This window comes from Urocampus carinirostris, chromosome 10, assembly GCF_059441175.1.
Source record: "Urocampus carinirostris isolate Australia breed hairy pipefish chromosome 10, RoL_Ucar_1.0, whole genome shotgun sequence".
Classification (NCBI taxonomy): Eukaryota; Metazoa; Chordata; class Actinopteri; order Syngnathiformes; family Syngnathidae; genus Urocampus; species Urocampus carinirostris.
In genome coordinates this window covers 4,256,462-4,271,284 of record NC_142358.1, presented here as the reverse complement: position 1 = coordinate 4,271,284, position 14,823 = coordinate 4,256,462, and the positions used below count along the sequence as shown (strand labels likewise).

General features: G+C 38.4%; 1 protein-coding gene across 1 annotated transcript in view; it reads right to left on the bottom strand.

Annotated features, from left to right (window-relative positions):
- cog6 (component of oligomeric golgi complex 6) overlaps positions 1-14,823 on the bottom strand; it is a 57,138-nt gene that overhangs the window by 21,530 nt on the left and 20,785 nt on the right. Inside the window, exons 6-13 of the mRNA XM_088346219.1 lie at positions 13,892-13,974; positions 13,740-13,810; positions 12,547-12,640; positions 11,261-11,389; positions 6,195-6,286; positions 1,678-1,742; positions 1,519-1,610; positions 1,326-1,443 (exon numbers count right to left, since the gene is read on the bottom strand). Coding sequence (XP_088202345.1) covers positions 1,326-1,443; positions 1,519-1,610; positions 1,678-1,742; positions 6,195-6,286; positions 11,261-11,389; positions 12,547-12,640; positions 13,740-13,810; positions 13,892-13,974 — 744 coding nt within the window. The remainder of the gene's footprint in view (positions 1-1,325; positions 1,444-1,518; positions 1,611-1,677; positions 1,743-6,194; positions 6,287-11,260; positions 11,390-12,546; positions 12,641-13,739; positions 13,811-13,891; positions 13,975-14,823) is intronic.

The window sequence follows — 14,823 nt, the reverse complement described above, 5'->3', positions numbered from 1 at the left end:
CTGGAGTGTCATGCCCAATTTTGTTGTCACAATATGTTAACCCATTTTGTAACAATGACAATAAAGGTATATTCTATTCTATTCTATTCTATTCACATATGAAGGGTGTCTTTATCAAATGGACACACTTCAGCTTTATTCTAGGCTACGAGTTTTCGAATTATTACAATTAATACACACGGTCACTTTGAATCTCCAGTGAACCTAGTGCCCCTGTTGTAGTGGATCACGATTTTTCGACGAACACAAAAGAGCAAATTCAACAAAATTCAAGTACCCGTTTTCTAAGCATCGACGACAATCGAGGTCTTTAGCGAACATAACTCTCAACTTTTTATTTAGCTGGAGGGCAATTTCGAATTCAGAATTAGTTCATTGTGTTCATTTTACAGGGTGGTTAAACCTGTTTTGTTTACTGGGATGACAGATAAATATTTTTCAACATAGTATCGGACTATTATCGCTATATTCATCTCAATTATAACCCAATAACACAATTTCTTTTCAACAAACCTCAATTTTGGGGAGTAGGAAACAACCACGCCCAAATTAAGTTTTACACTATTTTACATAATAAAAAAGTATTTTGGCCTAAATTAGCTACTGTTTGGATAATTCACATAATCAGGTTTTGGGTCATTTTTGGAATAGTTACACAATTTCCCAAAAATGTGGGGGTTTTTTTCTCAGAAAAAATAAAAATAAACATCGCCATCAAGCATTAGATAGTTTAATTTATTTAGTTTTGTGTCATTTTCGAAAGAAAATCACACAAACTTCTCCTCAAAATGTGTTTTTTCCAACCTAAATAATCTAAATCATTTTTTACAATGAAATAATCATCCCAAAAATTGTTTCTTAAAAATTATGATCTTAGTTTCAATGGTTATGCTTTTGCTTATCCCTTTGGCAACACTGCAAATCTTAGGACCCTTAGCTAATAAATACAGTACAGAAAGTACAGTATTGTATCGCAGAAAAAAACGATTATGGTGGAATGGAGTTAAACCAATACAACATGGGCATTTTCATGATGTCGTGATTCAAACCAATAGCAGCCCGGCATTTTATATGACGTTGACCAATAGACGGCCAATTAAAAAATGTAACTCATCATATGCAAGAACACTGCAAAGTTTGAATTTTGTAAAGTTCTGGGCACCCTAAATAGTTTATTGTTGATGTAGAGGGGATAATGCAGTAACGAATCCCGTATTGTAAAGTGAAAACAACGCAAAGTGGGGGTGCGATATCCCGTGGGTCTACTGTATATCATTTTTTGGTGTATAATTTCACATTAGGAGTACAACATGATACCATCGAACCTTGTCCATTAGTCTGCTTGCATGAATACTCAAGCTGTTGAAGAACATCTTCTTGCTGAGCATGTGCATCTCCTCCATGGTCATAAGCAAAGAGGCAACACTTGTCCCAACAACGGCACTATAAAAACACACAAATTCAACAATATATTTAAAAATAAAAAAGGTGGACGGACTACGCTCTAGTAAAACTGACGTGATGGTGTGGTGGTAGAACTTGAGCAGGTTGGACAGTTTATAGAGCAGCACGGCGCCCGGCTCGGCCACGATCACCTGCTCGATCCGGACCTGGAGAATGTCAGGACAGCGTCAAAACATCAAGGTCTAACTACAAAAACATTTGTTGACTTCGTACTTTAAGAGGTCGGCACACTCCTTCCGTGATGTGCCCCACCACCTCCTGCATGTTGTCCTCCACACCTGGAGGAGAAAGCAATAAACAATGGCGATGCATGTTTTGACTTTGCATTTTCCTTGACTGCAACATAAGCAACTTTAGCAGTCAGTATTAGCGCATGATTTTCAAAAAATATGTATAAACTAGCATTATTTGCTTTCTTTGGTCATAATATTTGATTTCTTTTAGCATTATTAGCCACTTTAACAATCAAAATAAAATGTAATACAACAGGCAGGGAAACTATGATGATGGTGATGTTTAGGTTTTCCATCTTTCTTGAATGCAACATGCGCAAGTTTAGCAGTCAGCCTTGACACATTTTTAAAAAAATGTATTCTTGTTGCTCAGAATTTTTTAACTCTTTTAGCACCCGTAGCCACTCAAGAAAAATTATATATTACAGGGGGCGGCAGTGACTCAGGAGGTAGAGCGCTCGTCTTGGGATTGAGAGGTCGCAATTCGAATCCCGGCTCCTCCGTGTTACATGTCGAAGTGTCCTTGGGTAAGACACTGAACCCCTAATGCCCCAAATAAGCAGGTTAGCGCCTTACATGGCTGCACGGCCGCTATTGGGAAATGTGAAGCACACTGTAAAGCGCTTTGGGAAGTCTTGACTTGAAAAGCGCTATATAAATGCAGATCATTTCATTTCATTTCATATATATATATATATATATATATATATATATATATATATATATATATATATATATATATATATATATATATATAAAATGCACCCCTGATCATTTTCAAGATTTTCTTTTATAAATCAATGGTTGTTTTGATCAGCAATTTCAGTTAAATATATTACATAGCAGACAAACAGTGATATCTGAGAAGTGAAATGAAGTTTATACGATTTACAGAATATGTGCAATAATTGCTTAAACAAAAGTAGGCAGGTGCATAAATTGGGGACCTCCTTTTGCAGAAATAACAGCCTCTAAATGCTTCTTATAGCTTCCAATAAGGGCCTGGATTCTGGTTGAAGGTATTTTTTGACCATTCTTCTTGACAAAACATCTCCACTTCAGTCGGGTTTGATGGTTTCCGAGCATGGACAGCCCGCTTTAAATCACACCACAGATTTTCAATAATAATCAGGTCTGGGGACTAAGATGGCTATTCCAGAACATTGCACCTGTCCTCTGCATGAGAATTTAAGCAGTGTTTGGGGTCGTTGTCTTGTTGAAGTATCCAGCCTTGGCGCAACCTCAGCTTTTTCACTGATTGTAGAACATTGTTCGCAAGAATCTGCTGATACTGACTGGACCATGCGACCTTCAACTTTAACAAGATTGCCAGTACCTCTACTGGCCATTCAGCCCCACAGCAAGATGGAACCACCACCAAATTTTACTGTGGGTAGCAAGTGTTTGTCTTGGAATGCTGTGTTCTTCTGCCATGCATACCGCGTTTGTTATGTCCAAATAACTCAATTTTAGTTTCACCAATCCACAGCACCTTATTCCAAAATGAAGCTGGCTTGTCTAAATGTGCTTTAGCATACCTCAAGCGACTCTGTGGCATGTGCGCAGAAAAGGCGTCTGTCGCATTTCTCTCCCATACAGCATCTCCTTGTGCAAAGTCCGCTGAATAGTTGAACAATGCGCAATGACACCATCTGCAGCAAGATCATGTTGTAGGTCTTTGGAGCTGGTCAGTGGGTTGAGTTCGTCTGTTCTCACCATCCTTCTCCTCTGCTCATCTGAGATTTTACTTGGCCTGCCACTGCGGGCATTAAACTAGAACTGTGCCTGTGGCTTCCATTTCCCCACTATGTTCCCCGCAGTGGAAACAGCTGGAATCTCTGAGCTAGCTTTTTGTATCTTTCCCCTAAACCAGGGGTCGGGAACCTTTTTGACTCAAAGAGCCATAAAAGCAAAATATATTAATTTTAATTTGGGAAAAAGCCACAACATATATTATGAGACAAACTTACTAAATTGCTAAACCCGCGCCCCAGATAAAAGCTTAGTCTTCAGCACATTTATTTTTGATGATTTGATAAAAATTATGAAAAGAGAATAATGCCAGAGCCCGTGTCCCAAAATTAACAAACATACCACTTTAAACTTGTCTCTTTCTTGCATTTACTCAAGATCGGTTAAACTCATTTTGACCCTTTTTTTATACATATTGGTTTCAAAACCAGATGCAAGCAGTTATTTTGTAAAAACGTCACAACATTCTGTAAACAGGGAGCCTGATGTGCTTACCTTTGGCGCAGACGGCGTAGGACGAGAGATGGGAGGGAGTGCTTGCACTTTTCGCATAGCTCCACCCATCCCTCCCACTCACACAATCAAATAAGTTCTCTTCCGGTGTTTTGGCGTATTTACAGTTTGTTCTGTGGATTCATCATAAGGTATCTGAACGCTGAACACAGATTATATAGTGAGCTTTTTTTATAAAGGATTCTTTACAGCCAAAACTAGTTTTTTTTTTTTGGGTGTGAAACCTTGACTGTAAATTGTAGTGAAAAATGTGCCCTATATATTCTGCGAAGTACTGCTTTGAAATTCATCTTTGGTTTGGCTTTGCGTGTATCTGAACAGGATTAATGGCTCAAGTTTTGAACGAGATGGAGAAAATTTGCATGGAATCTAATTTGTCTCTGAGCCACAGGTACTCATAGAAAGAGCCATAGGTTCCCGACCCCTGCCCTAAACAATGAACAATCTTTGGTTTCAGGTCATTTGACCGTTGTTCTGAGTTGTTCAGAGAAGATGCAAAGAGGAAAACAACTTGCAACTTAAATACCCGTTCCTCATGATTGGCTTCACCTGTGTTTGTAGGTCAAGTGTCAATGAGCTTAGGGGCCGGTCACACAGACATTTGCGGCTGAATCACGGCCAGAAATTTCTGCCTGTGAGGCGGACGCTATTGGACGCTTTGAGATCGCAATGCAGACGAGATACAGCAGTGCTTAAAACGCGGTCGGAAATTCGGAGTCGGATTTGGGCACAACACCGGCTCGGGAGCTTTTATACCCGTGGTCCACACGAGAAAATGACGCAGAAATGACGCGATGAGGAAGCGGAACAGTCGCCGGCGTCTGTTTTAATTATAATAATAATAATAATAATTATGCGGGCATACCACCGATGAACAGCGGGTTGGCCAATTTTGCGCATTTTCCATCACGGGCAAAAAAAAACGCAGAATTTTAGCCGTGATTCAGCCGCAAACGGCTGTGTGACCGGCCCCTTACCAAACAAATTTTGTGTTTTAATAAATGGTGCTAAAGGTATTCAAATCAATAAAACAACAAGGGTGCCCAAATGTATGTACCGACCCTCTTTTGTTTATGAAATTATTGCACATTTTCTATAAATCCTATGAACTTCATTTCACTTCTCAGATATCACTGTTTGTCTGCTATGTAATATATTTAACTGAAATTGCTGATCAAAACAACCATTGATTTATAAAGGAAAATCTTGAAAATGATCAGGGGTGCCCAAACTCTTGCATACGACATTTTATGATATAATTAACTGAAATTCCAGATCCAAACAATCAATGATTTATAAAGGAAAATCTTGAAAATGATCAGGGGTGTCCCAACTTTTGCATATGACTGTATGTATATATATATATATATATATATATATATATGTTAGCATTGTTAGCACCATTTCCGTGCAAGGGAAAATAAAAAAGGTTTGCAATTCATACATTTGTTATCATATTTTATTGTTACTTTATACATTTAACTTAAAACTAACAGATGTGATTATTCTGGTGAGATGACTGCCATTCAATATGTTTTTTATTTGTCCACAAGATTATTACTACTTCATTCATTAGATGGAAGTATATATGTCAACCCATTGGGGAAAAGAGGAAAAATCTTACTCTACCCGGCTAGAATTTTTTTTTTTTAAGTATATACTCTACCTTTTTATTCATTTTTTAATGTTCATTTCAATTGAGGTTTTATTTATTTATTTATTTTTAATTTGAAAACTTTATAGTAAATATTTGTTTTTACTTCTTTTATTTTCTATTTTATTTTTATGCCCTTTTCTTAATCTATTTAGAATTCAGAAATTATCAAAATAATTATACTTTTCAATATTTGTCTCATTTCAAATATTATTTCATTTATTTCCTTTTTTTAATAACAAAAATTTGTTTTTTAAATTTAGGAATTATTTTTAAATTAGTAAAAAAATAATTTTTAAAATTTGACTCTTTTTAAAATAGTATGTTACACTTTTTTGTCCTTTATATAGATATTTATTATACATCATATTCATATTCAGTCAATGGTTACTTTAATGTTTTTATCTGTGGTAACGGGGGTTCGGAACACATTAACTGAATAGCATAGGTTTCTATCGATCGCCATACAACAGTTTTACTTCACCAACTCCACCTCAGAACAACATTGATGTCACGTTACTCGGGTCTACTCTATGTGTTTATATTATGTGTGTCCAGCTGTTTAATGCATTTAATACCTTGCAGAGTGACTTGCTTAAGCAGCGCTTCCAGGTGCTCCCTTTCGGAAGCAGTAGCTTGGTGCAGCCAGGCCAGCATGTCCCCCACGTACCTAGCGCAAAGCATCAAAGAGAATTAAGCCTCCTTCAAGGCGGCGGGGGGTCAATCTTAACACGTCGGGAACACAAGTAGCCGCAATCATGGGCCATCATGTTTCATTTCCCCTACAAAGATAACTGTGCCGTTACATAACGCTCAGAAAGACAACAAGGTTAAAGTAGACGGATTGGTGTGTGTGTGTGTGTGTGTGTGTGTGTGCATGCAGTGAGAATTAACTCAATGTTCTCAGAAATGGCTGATGCCTCCGTTAACTAAAGGCCGTTCTGTGGACCATTCTGAGAAAATCTCCAGCCAACGAGATACGGCCAATCAGGACAAAAGCTTGTCAAATCGTCTGCTGTGTGAGAGTCATGCGCAGAGAAACATTATCTCGGCAAAAATAACCGTTGCACTGTCAATGAGGATTTTTGTTAATTATATTTTTTTCACAAAAAATAGATACTGAAGGCAAGAAAAAGTATCTCATGTGCCAATGGCTGATAATTGTGGTAATCTCATTATGGCTAAAAATGAATACATGCATTGATATATTTTTCATGTACATTGAAAAAGTATTTGAATGAGGGTTCTGCGGTGGCTAACTCAAAGTCCTGATTTAAATCCAGTAAAGATGCATTGGTGTGACCTTAGTTCATGCTAGAAAACCCTCCAACTTGGCAGATTTGAAACAATTTTGCAAAGAAAGAGAGGGCCAAAATTTATCCACAGTGCTTTGAAAGTCTTTTTATCAATTATCGTAAACGTTTGCTTTCTGATTTATTTTTGTGCCCTAACAAATGGAATAAACGTTTCAAAACTACATTTTGTATTTCCTCAGATTTTCTCTGTGCGATATTAAAATTGGTGTGATGATCTGAAACCTTTGTGAGGGATAAATATGCAAAAAACACAGAAATCAGGAAGAAGGCAAATACTTTTGCACGGCACTCTACGTCTTTCATGGGCAGATAATAATAAGATAAAAGTTATTTTTGTAGAGATGATTTGATATTTATTTTACAAGTATTTTCAAATACTTCTTTTTCGCATAAGAAATATATACTTAAAATTAGCAGCATGATTTACCAGAAAAAACTGTTTTGCGGAAGCTACTGCAAATGAGAGTTGCCAAATGGGCCATTTCCTTGCAACTGCTCCATTTTTAAAAAAGCCAGTGGCAAAATAAATTCCTAGTAGTATCATGCACAAAAAAAAGAAGACAACATGAGTGGAATAATTTTCACATTGTATGAAAAGAAGGAAGCCTGGTTGAGGTCCATTGTGGGAACAAAACTTTATGTAGGGCAAAAACAGTTTTTTGTTCTAAAACTGGAAACTTGTGACCTACATTTTTTTGTCTAACCCCTTCTGCACATGAGAAGAACACGCAAGGGTATTTATTTTGTGTGATTCCTCTTTTTTTCCACCTGTCTAGTAATATTGTGCAACACAATAAAATAAATATCTGTCCAACTTGCTGATAATTTTATTTATTTTTTTAAATTTGGTTTTCTTTCTATTAACAAAAAGTAATACTCTACCTAATAAGGCAAACGGCAGGTAATTTAACTTATTTTAAGTAAATCTTCTTATTTCACTCCTTATTTTACTTCTTTCAAATAAAATATATTATTATTTCAACACATTTGGGGATTTTGCAGTGCCATTTAATAATTGATAACGGTAAAGTTAATTATTGGTTTCAAAATAATTTATAAAAAAAAATACATTTCACGTGACCAAAAAACCCCCACAAAAGTAATATTTGAAAAGAGCAAAAGTAATTGAGGACAATAATTTAAAAAAACAAAATAAGATAAAATAAAGTAATATATAACACATTTGTAATCTTTTGTGCCAAGTTATAAAAAAAAAAAGTTATGCATGTTTGATTTTTTTTTTATATAAATTAACAGTAGATATGTTTGTCTTGAAAAAAAAATTAAACCGTAAAATAAGAAAAAAAAATTATGAGCAAAATTAATTGTGAGTCGAACAATACCTTTCAAAATTTAAGTGTATATTATATATATATATATATATATATATATATATATATAATATACACTTAAATGGGACAGCACGGCAGCGCAGTGGTTAGCGCGTGTGCGGCACAGTTCTGAGGTCTGAGTTCGAACCTGTGTGGAGTTTGCATGTTCTCCCCGTGTTTGCGTGGGTTTCCTCTGGGAACTCCGGTTTCCTCTCACATTCCAAAAACATGCATGTTATGTTAATTGGCCGATCCTAATTGGCCCTCGGTGTGAATGAGCGTGCGAATTGTCAGTCACTGTGTGCCCTGCGACTGACTGGCAACTAGTTCGGGGTGTCCCCTGCCCACTGCCCGAAGATAGCTGGGATAGGCTCCAGCATCCCCGTGACCCTACTGAGGATAAGCGGTGCAGATAATGGAGATATATATATACACCGTAAATTCCGGACTATAAGCCACTACTTTTTCCCCAAACCTTCAACCCGGTGGATTATTCAGTGATGCGGCCAATTCATGTAATTTTTCTAACTGCCGCCAGCGGCGCTCGAGTACAAAAGGTAATATTTAGACCCGTGGAGTATATGCGCCGAGGAAGACTGCAACTTCTTAGCTTGTGCACAAATTAAATTAGCGTAGACATATACTCATCATGCGAATTGCAAAAAGAAAGGCACATGACGCAACTTTCAAGCCAAACGCAATCGAGCAGTCTGATGAAGAAGGAAACAGAGCTACTGCACGTAAACTTTACTTTGAGAGCGTGTTGCTCGAGTGTTTTTGAACAAGGGAGCGTGGGATGACGTCTATATGACAAAGTCTCTTTCCCATACTGAAGAAAGACGACTTTAATGACGTCACTTGTAAGGAGGAAGATGAGGACGGTTTACCGTGGTTTCTACATGTACGGTATGATTTTTTTAACAGACCCGTTTACTGTGCCGCGAGCGTGTTGGTAGTAGCGTTTTCCTACCCTTCACAGGCACGGTTTTAGATGAAAGTTATAATATTATTATTAAAGCTTTGAAAACTCTCTCGGTGTACCGTCTTTCTTTGTAAATATGTGTAACCATGTATAATATGTATTTGCAACTGTATATTTTTGTAATGTATTTTTTTTAGAAACTTATTCTGATGTTTTGCACGAGCAAATGAAAAAGATGGGGCAGGGCAAACGCGGGCTGACGGGAAGTGGAGTAAAGGTGAGACGTGTTTGTGGACGCGGCCGACAATAGTGGATATGTATTTTTCCCACCCTTACCTTTGGAAATATACACTTTTTTCCTTGGATTACTTTCAACGGGCACCCGGACTCTGCAGGTCTGCATCAAATGTTAAGTACCGGTATCATTTTCCGTTCATTTTGCCGGCTGTGGTTTTTGAACTGTGTCGGGTATGGGTCAATTTTGTATTTGTGTTGCATTTTTTCGCATGTGGCTAATATACAGGTGCGGCTTGTGTATATACAAAATCGGATTTCCTCCCGAAATGTGGTGGGTGCGGCTTATAATCTGTTGTGCTCTATAGTCCGGAATTTACGGTACATAGATAGATAGATAAACACATTGTTTATCTGGATTTGTTTTCTTTTTTTGCAGTGTAACATAGCAATCACTAAAAAATTAAATAAAAAAGAAATAAGGATCATGTATACCAGGGGTCGGGAACCTTTTTGACTCAAAGAGCCATAAAAGCAAAAAATATTAATTTTATTTTGGGAAAGAGCCACACCATATATTATGAGACAAATTTACAAAATTGCTAAACCCGCACCCCAGACAAAAGCTTAGTCTTCAGCACATTTATTTTTGATGATTTGATAAAAAATATGAAAAGAGAATAATGCCAGAGCCCCTGTCCCAAAATCAACAAACATACCACTTTAAACTTGTCTCTTTCTTGCAATTACTCAAGATCGGTTAAACTCCTTTTGACCCTTTTTTTTCATACATATTGGTTTCAAAACCAGATGCAAGCAGTTATTGTGTAAAAACGTCACAACATTCTGCAAATAGGGAGCCTGATGAGCTCACTTTTGGCGCAGATGGTGTAGGGCGAGAGATGGGAGGGAGTGCTTGCGCTTTTCGCATGGCTTCACCCATCCCTCCCACTCACCCAATCAAAAGACTAAGTTCTCTTCCGGTGTTTTGGCGTATTTACAGTGTGTTCTGTGGATTCATCATAAGGTATCTGAACACTGAACACAGATTATATAGTAAACTTTTATATAAATGATTCTTTAGCGTTGTACAGCCAAAACGAGTTTTTTCCCCCCTTTTTTGTGTGACACCTTGACTGTAAATTGTAGTGAAAAACGTGCCCTATATATACTGCGAAGTAACGTCGGATACTAGGCTTTGGATTGGATTTGCGTGTACCTGAATAGGATGAACAACTCAAGTTTCGAACAAGATGGAGATATTTTGCATGCAATCAAATTTGTCTCTGAGCCATAGATATTCATAGAAAGAGCCATATATGGCTCGCGAGCCATAGGTTCCCGACCCCTGATGTATACAGTATGTTTGCACGTTGTAAGAAAGGTTACTTAACTCTTTGTCTCTTTGCCTGAAAGCAATATGCACAAAATGTATTTTTGAAATGGTAGTGACCATGTAAGAAATATGAGAATATTTTGACTCATATATGGCCAAGGTATCGAATTCAAGAATGACTGAATAAACAACAAGATCAATTTTCCCCTGGCCCTTTTGCTAACATTTTTAACCCAATGCAGCCGGCCACTCAAAAGTTTTGCACACCCCTGCTGTAAACAAACTCGACTTAAAATGTGGTAAACTATTCAGGTTCCTTGCTACCATCTAGTGGCCTAAAGTAAGGAATGCACTAACAAATAATGACAAAAAAAGGATAAATGGTAAATGGTCTGCATTTATGTAGCGCTTTTCAAGTCACTTAAGACCTCCCAAAGCACTTTACAATGTGCCTCACACTTATAAAATGAATACGTATGTATAGGTGACTTTGTAAGAATTTTACCTCATAGGGTCATGTGAATGCATCTCAATAGGACGAGGGGTTCCACCCGGTCCCCCTCGCGTCAGGGCATCGATGAAGCCTCTCACCACCGCGTTCCTGCGTGCCGTACCAAACTCGTCCAGTGCGTATCTGCAGGCCAAAAGTGATACAGTGTGGGAAGAGGTCATGTTTTGGTGCGCTCAAGGTCAGTCGGGAACACAAATCAGGCGCCTTGGTGACTTTTCCACAAGGAAGGCGAGCACTCGGGAGACTAAACAGCAGATAGCACTGAATCCAGATTCCCGGAAAAGAAACATCTGCGAGTGTGACGTTGGACACATGCATTAGAGCAGGGGTCTCAAACTTTTTTGCGGAACCAAGATGATTGTTTGAAGCCCCCGCCTTAATGTGATATTTTTAAGCAAGTGTAGCCCACGCAAAAAAAACAGCACTCCTTTAGATAAATATTTTCAAGATATTTTTTTTAGTATTCTGTTTTAGAGAATATTATCATATTTAATTTGGTAATATTTTTTCATGGGCAATTACTGTACTTGGCTTTGTACTATTTTTAACAGAAAAAAGAAATCTCCAAAATAAAACACAAAACTTTTTAACTAAAGAAACAATAAAAAATAAAGTAAAAACAGAAACAGACACACACAAAAAAAAAATCAGTCATAAAAAGCAGTTGTCATTTTCCACCGCGTGAATACCGTCACATTTTGATAATTCTAAGTATATAAGAATAGGCCTTCAACAAATCTATGGGCAGTTATGTATGCTTTGTGTTTTGTTTCTATCGTTTACATGTTCCAAGCTCGGTGGCTTTGGGGGTATTGCGCCCGCCCCGAGCCTGGGAGGTTGTGGTTCAAGCCTCGGCCAAGTCATACCTAAGACTTAAACATTGGTACCTGTTGCCTCCCTGCTTGGCTTTCAGCATTAGGGGTTGGAATTGGGGGGTTTGGTCACCTAATGACTCCTAACACCTCAGTTGGGTTGAGCGAGGGGGCTGGGAATCCTCCCCTTTTAATCAATCCGGCCAATTAACCCAACACACATGTTTATGGAATGTGGGAGGAAACTGGAGTGCCCGGAGGAAACCCACGCAAGCACAGGGAGAACATGCAAACTCCACACAGGAGGTTCGATCACATGACCTCAGAATTGTGCCGCACACGCATTAACCACTGCGCTGCAGTGCTGCCCCAATGAGTTGTAAATGCATCGCACAATCTAAAGAGAGACTTCCCTCTAGTGTTGCTATTGGAAGTAGCAAAGGAAAAAAACGTGTGATTTTGTGTTACTTGTAAAGGACAGGCCTGTCCTGCAGAGCCTCCATGGCTTGAGCCAGTACGGGGCTGATATCGCACGTCTCTTGGGTTAATCCTCGGCACTCATCTGGCAAAAGAAAGTGGAAATATAATTTAAGTTTGCCACAAAAAACCTGAAACTATTGGCATTTCCGTTGGTCAAAGTCACGATGTAATTCACCACAAGAGGTCTGTGTAGGTTGGGATGGAGCTGAAGTGTATGCATTCGAAGAAGACACTACAGAAGCATGATTGATACAGTTTTGGCAAAATTCAGAGGCCTACTTCCATATTTTCGTGTTTAAGACAGTGGGAATATCAGGCAGAACACGAGACTTGTAGTTAATCCCAGCAAACAATAACGAAGAAAAAAGTGTGTTGGATAAACACGAAGTAGCTGAAAAGAGCCAAGAGCTGAGGGAAAATAACTGGAAAAATCCCAAAAAGTCCAGTTGAAGCGCAGAGACCCTAATCATAGAATCCAGCGACATGAGTGGCTAGGAAAGGAGACCATGGACAAAAAAGTAAATAGCAACAAGCGCAAGATGTTTGAATTATGAGACGTTTGTTTGCATCACTAGCAGTAGAGCAGCTAACCATAGCAATAGCAGTGAGCTGTAACTTGCAGGCAAGAGATTAATGTCAGTGGCTAGAGAAAGAAACCGTGAAGAAAAAAAAATGCCAGAATATGGAGTTTTTGCAATATTTGCTTGCATAATAAGCCGCGGAAGGCAAGTGACACAGAGGGATGAAGCAGCAGAAGCTAATCATAACAATAGCGCCAATGATGAGCCATAGCATTCAGCAAAGAGAATAATATCATGAGTGGTTTGAGAAGGAAACAGTGGGAAAAAAGTGGAGGATTCCCGAACCATTGGAATCTGCAACACTTACTTGCATGACCAGCTGTGGAGGGCAAGTGACACTAAAAGATTAAGCAACCTGTTTTAACACAGAGAACTAAAAATAACAATAGCGGCGAGCCATACGCTGCAGCCAAGTGACTAAAATGAGTGGCTAGAGAAGGAAACAGTGGGGAAAAGGGCTTAATGCCTTAATCAAACTGTCAAATAAGTTACATTTATTACCGGTTTATTTCAAAATAGTAAAATTTGAACCTTTTTGAAGTGGATATCTTATTTTACAATTTTACAATGCATAGTGAAGTGGCAGAGTTTTGAACTTACTCTGTGTCCAGCGATAGAGTTGCTCGTATGCCTCCTCCTGCAACACGGCCATCTGCTCCATGATCTCCAGCCTGTGTGACATTTGTTGACACATAAGAGGCGACATGGAGGTGTCAGCATGAGAAAAAAAAAAGGGGGAAAAAGGTAGTTACCCGGCTGTCTGCTGGTTCGTCCGTAAGAGTATTTTGACATCTTCGTGGATTTGCTTGACTCGACTGAGGGCTTTGAAGTAATCCTGATAAAGAGGGGAAAAACAAGATTATTGCAAATTCTGGACTTCAGGCCGCAAGATCAAATTTGAGAACAAAGCTCAATTTTGTCTTTGTACAAGTCTTACAAGATTAAGCAGCCAAAGAAATGAACAAAATCATGTCCATTTCTAACATTTTAAGCCCAGCCCACACCTGATGTACACCTGCCCACCAGATGTTGTGTTTTTCAGATTTTTCATTTTAATTTGTGCTTTGAGTTTATTACGTCACATGTTTTTGAGTCATGCTGTTCATACAAGATGGCGATAACAAACACAAGAACGTATATACTACTGCGCTTAAAGAAAGCGTGAATAAGGGTTGCGTCGCCTAAAATACGATCCTTATATTCCTAGTAGACAGCTCCAGGACAGGCATACTGTGGAAATAGTGCAAGATGGTAACACAGACGGGAGAAGTCGTCCTTGTTCTGCAGTCATTGCATTGTTCCTTGAGGATTAAAGGAAAAAGAACTCCAGCAACCTGAAAATTACTCCGTTGATAAGGAAAGAGAAATGTATCATTTTTGACAGAAAACGTCCATTGTTGTTCATTTAGGATGTATAAATTGAGGACTTGATTTGTGAGTGAAAAAGTAGAAACATCGCGAGTCCATTGTAAATATTTAATTGCCATAAAATCCGGACTATAAGCTGCGACATTCTCCCCCAAACTTTCAGCCCTGTGGCTTATAGAATGATGCAGCTAATTTATGCATTTTTTTCAAACGGCCGCCCTGGGCACCCGAGCAGTAAAGGTGAGCATGAGACCAGCTGAATATTTGTGTCAAGGAATACGCAAGTTTAAAGTAACTTCGTGCTTTGAGTGGCAGT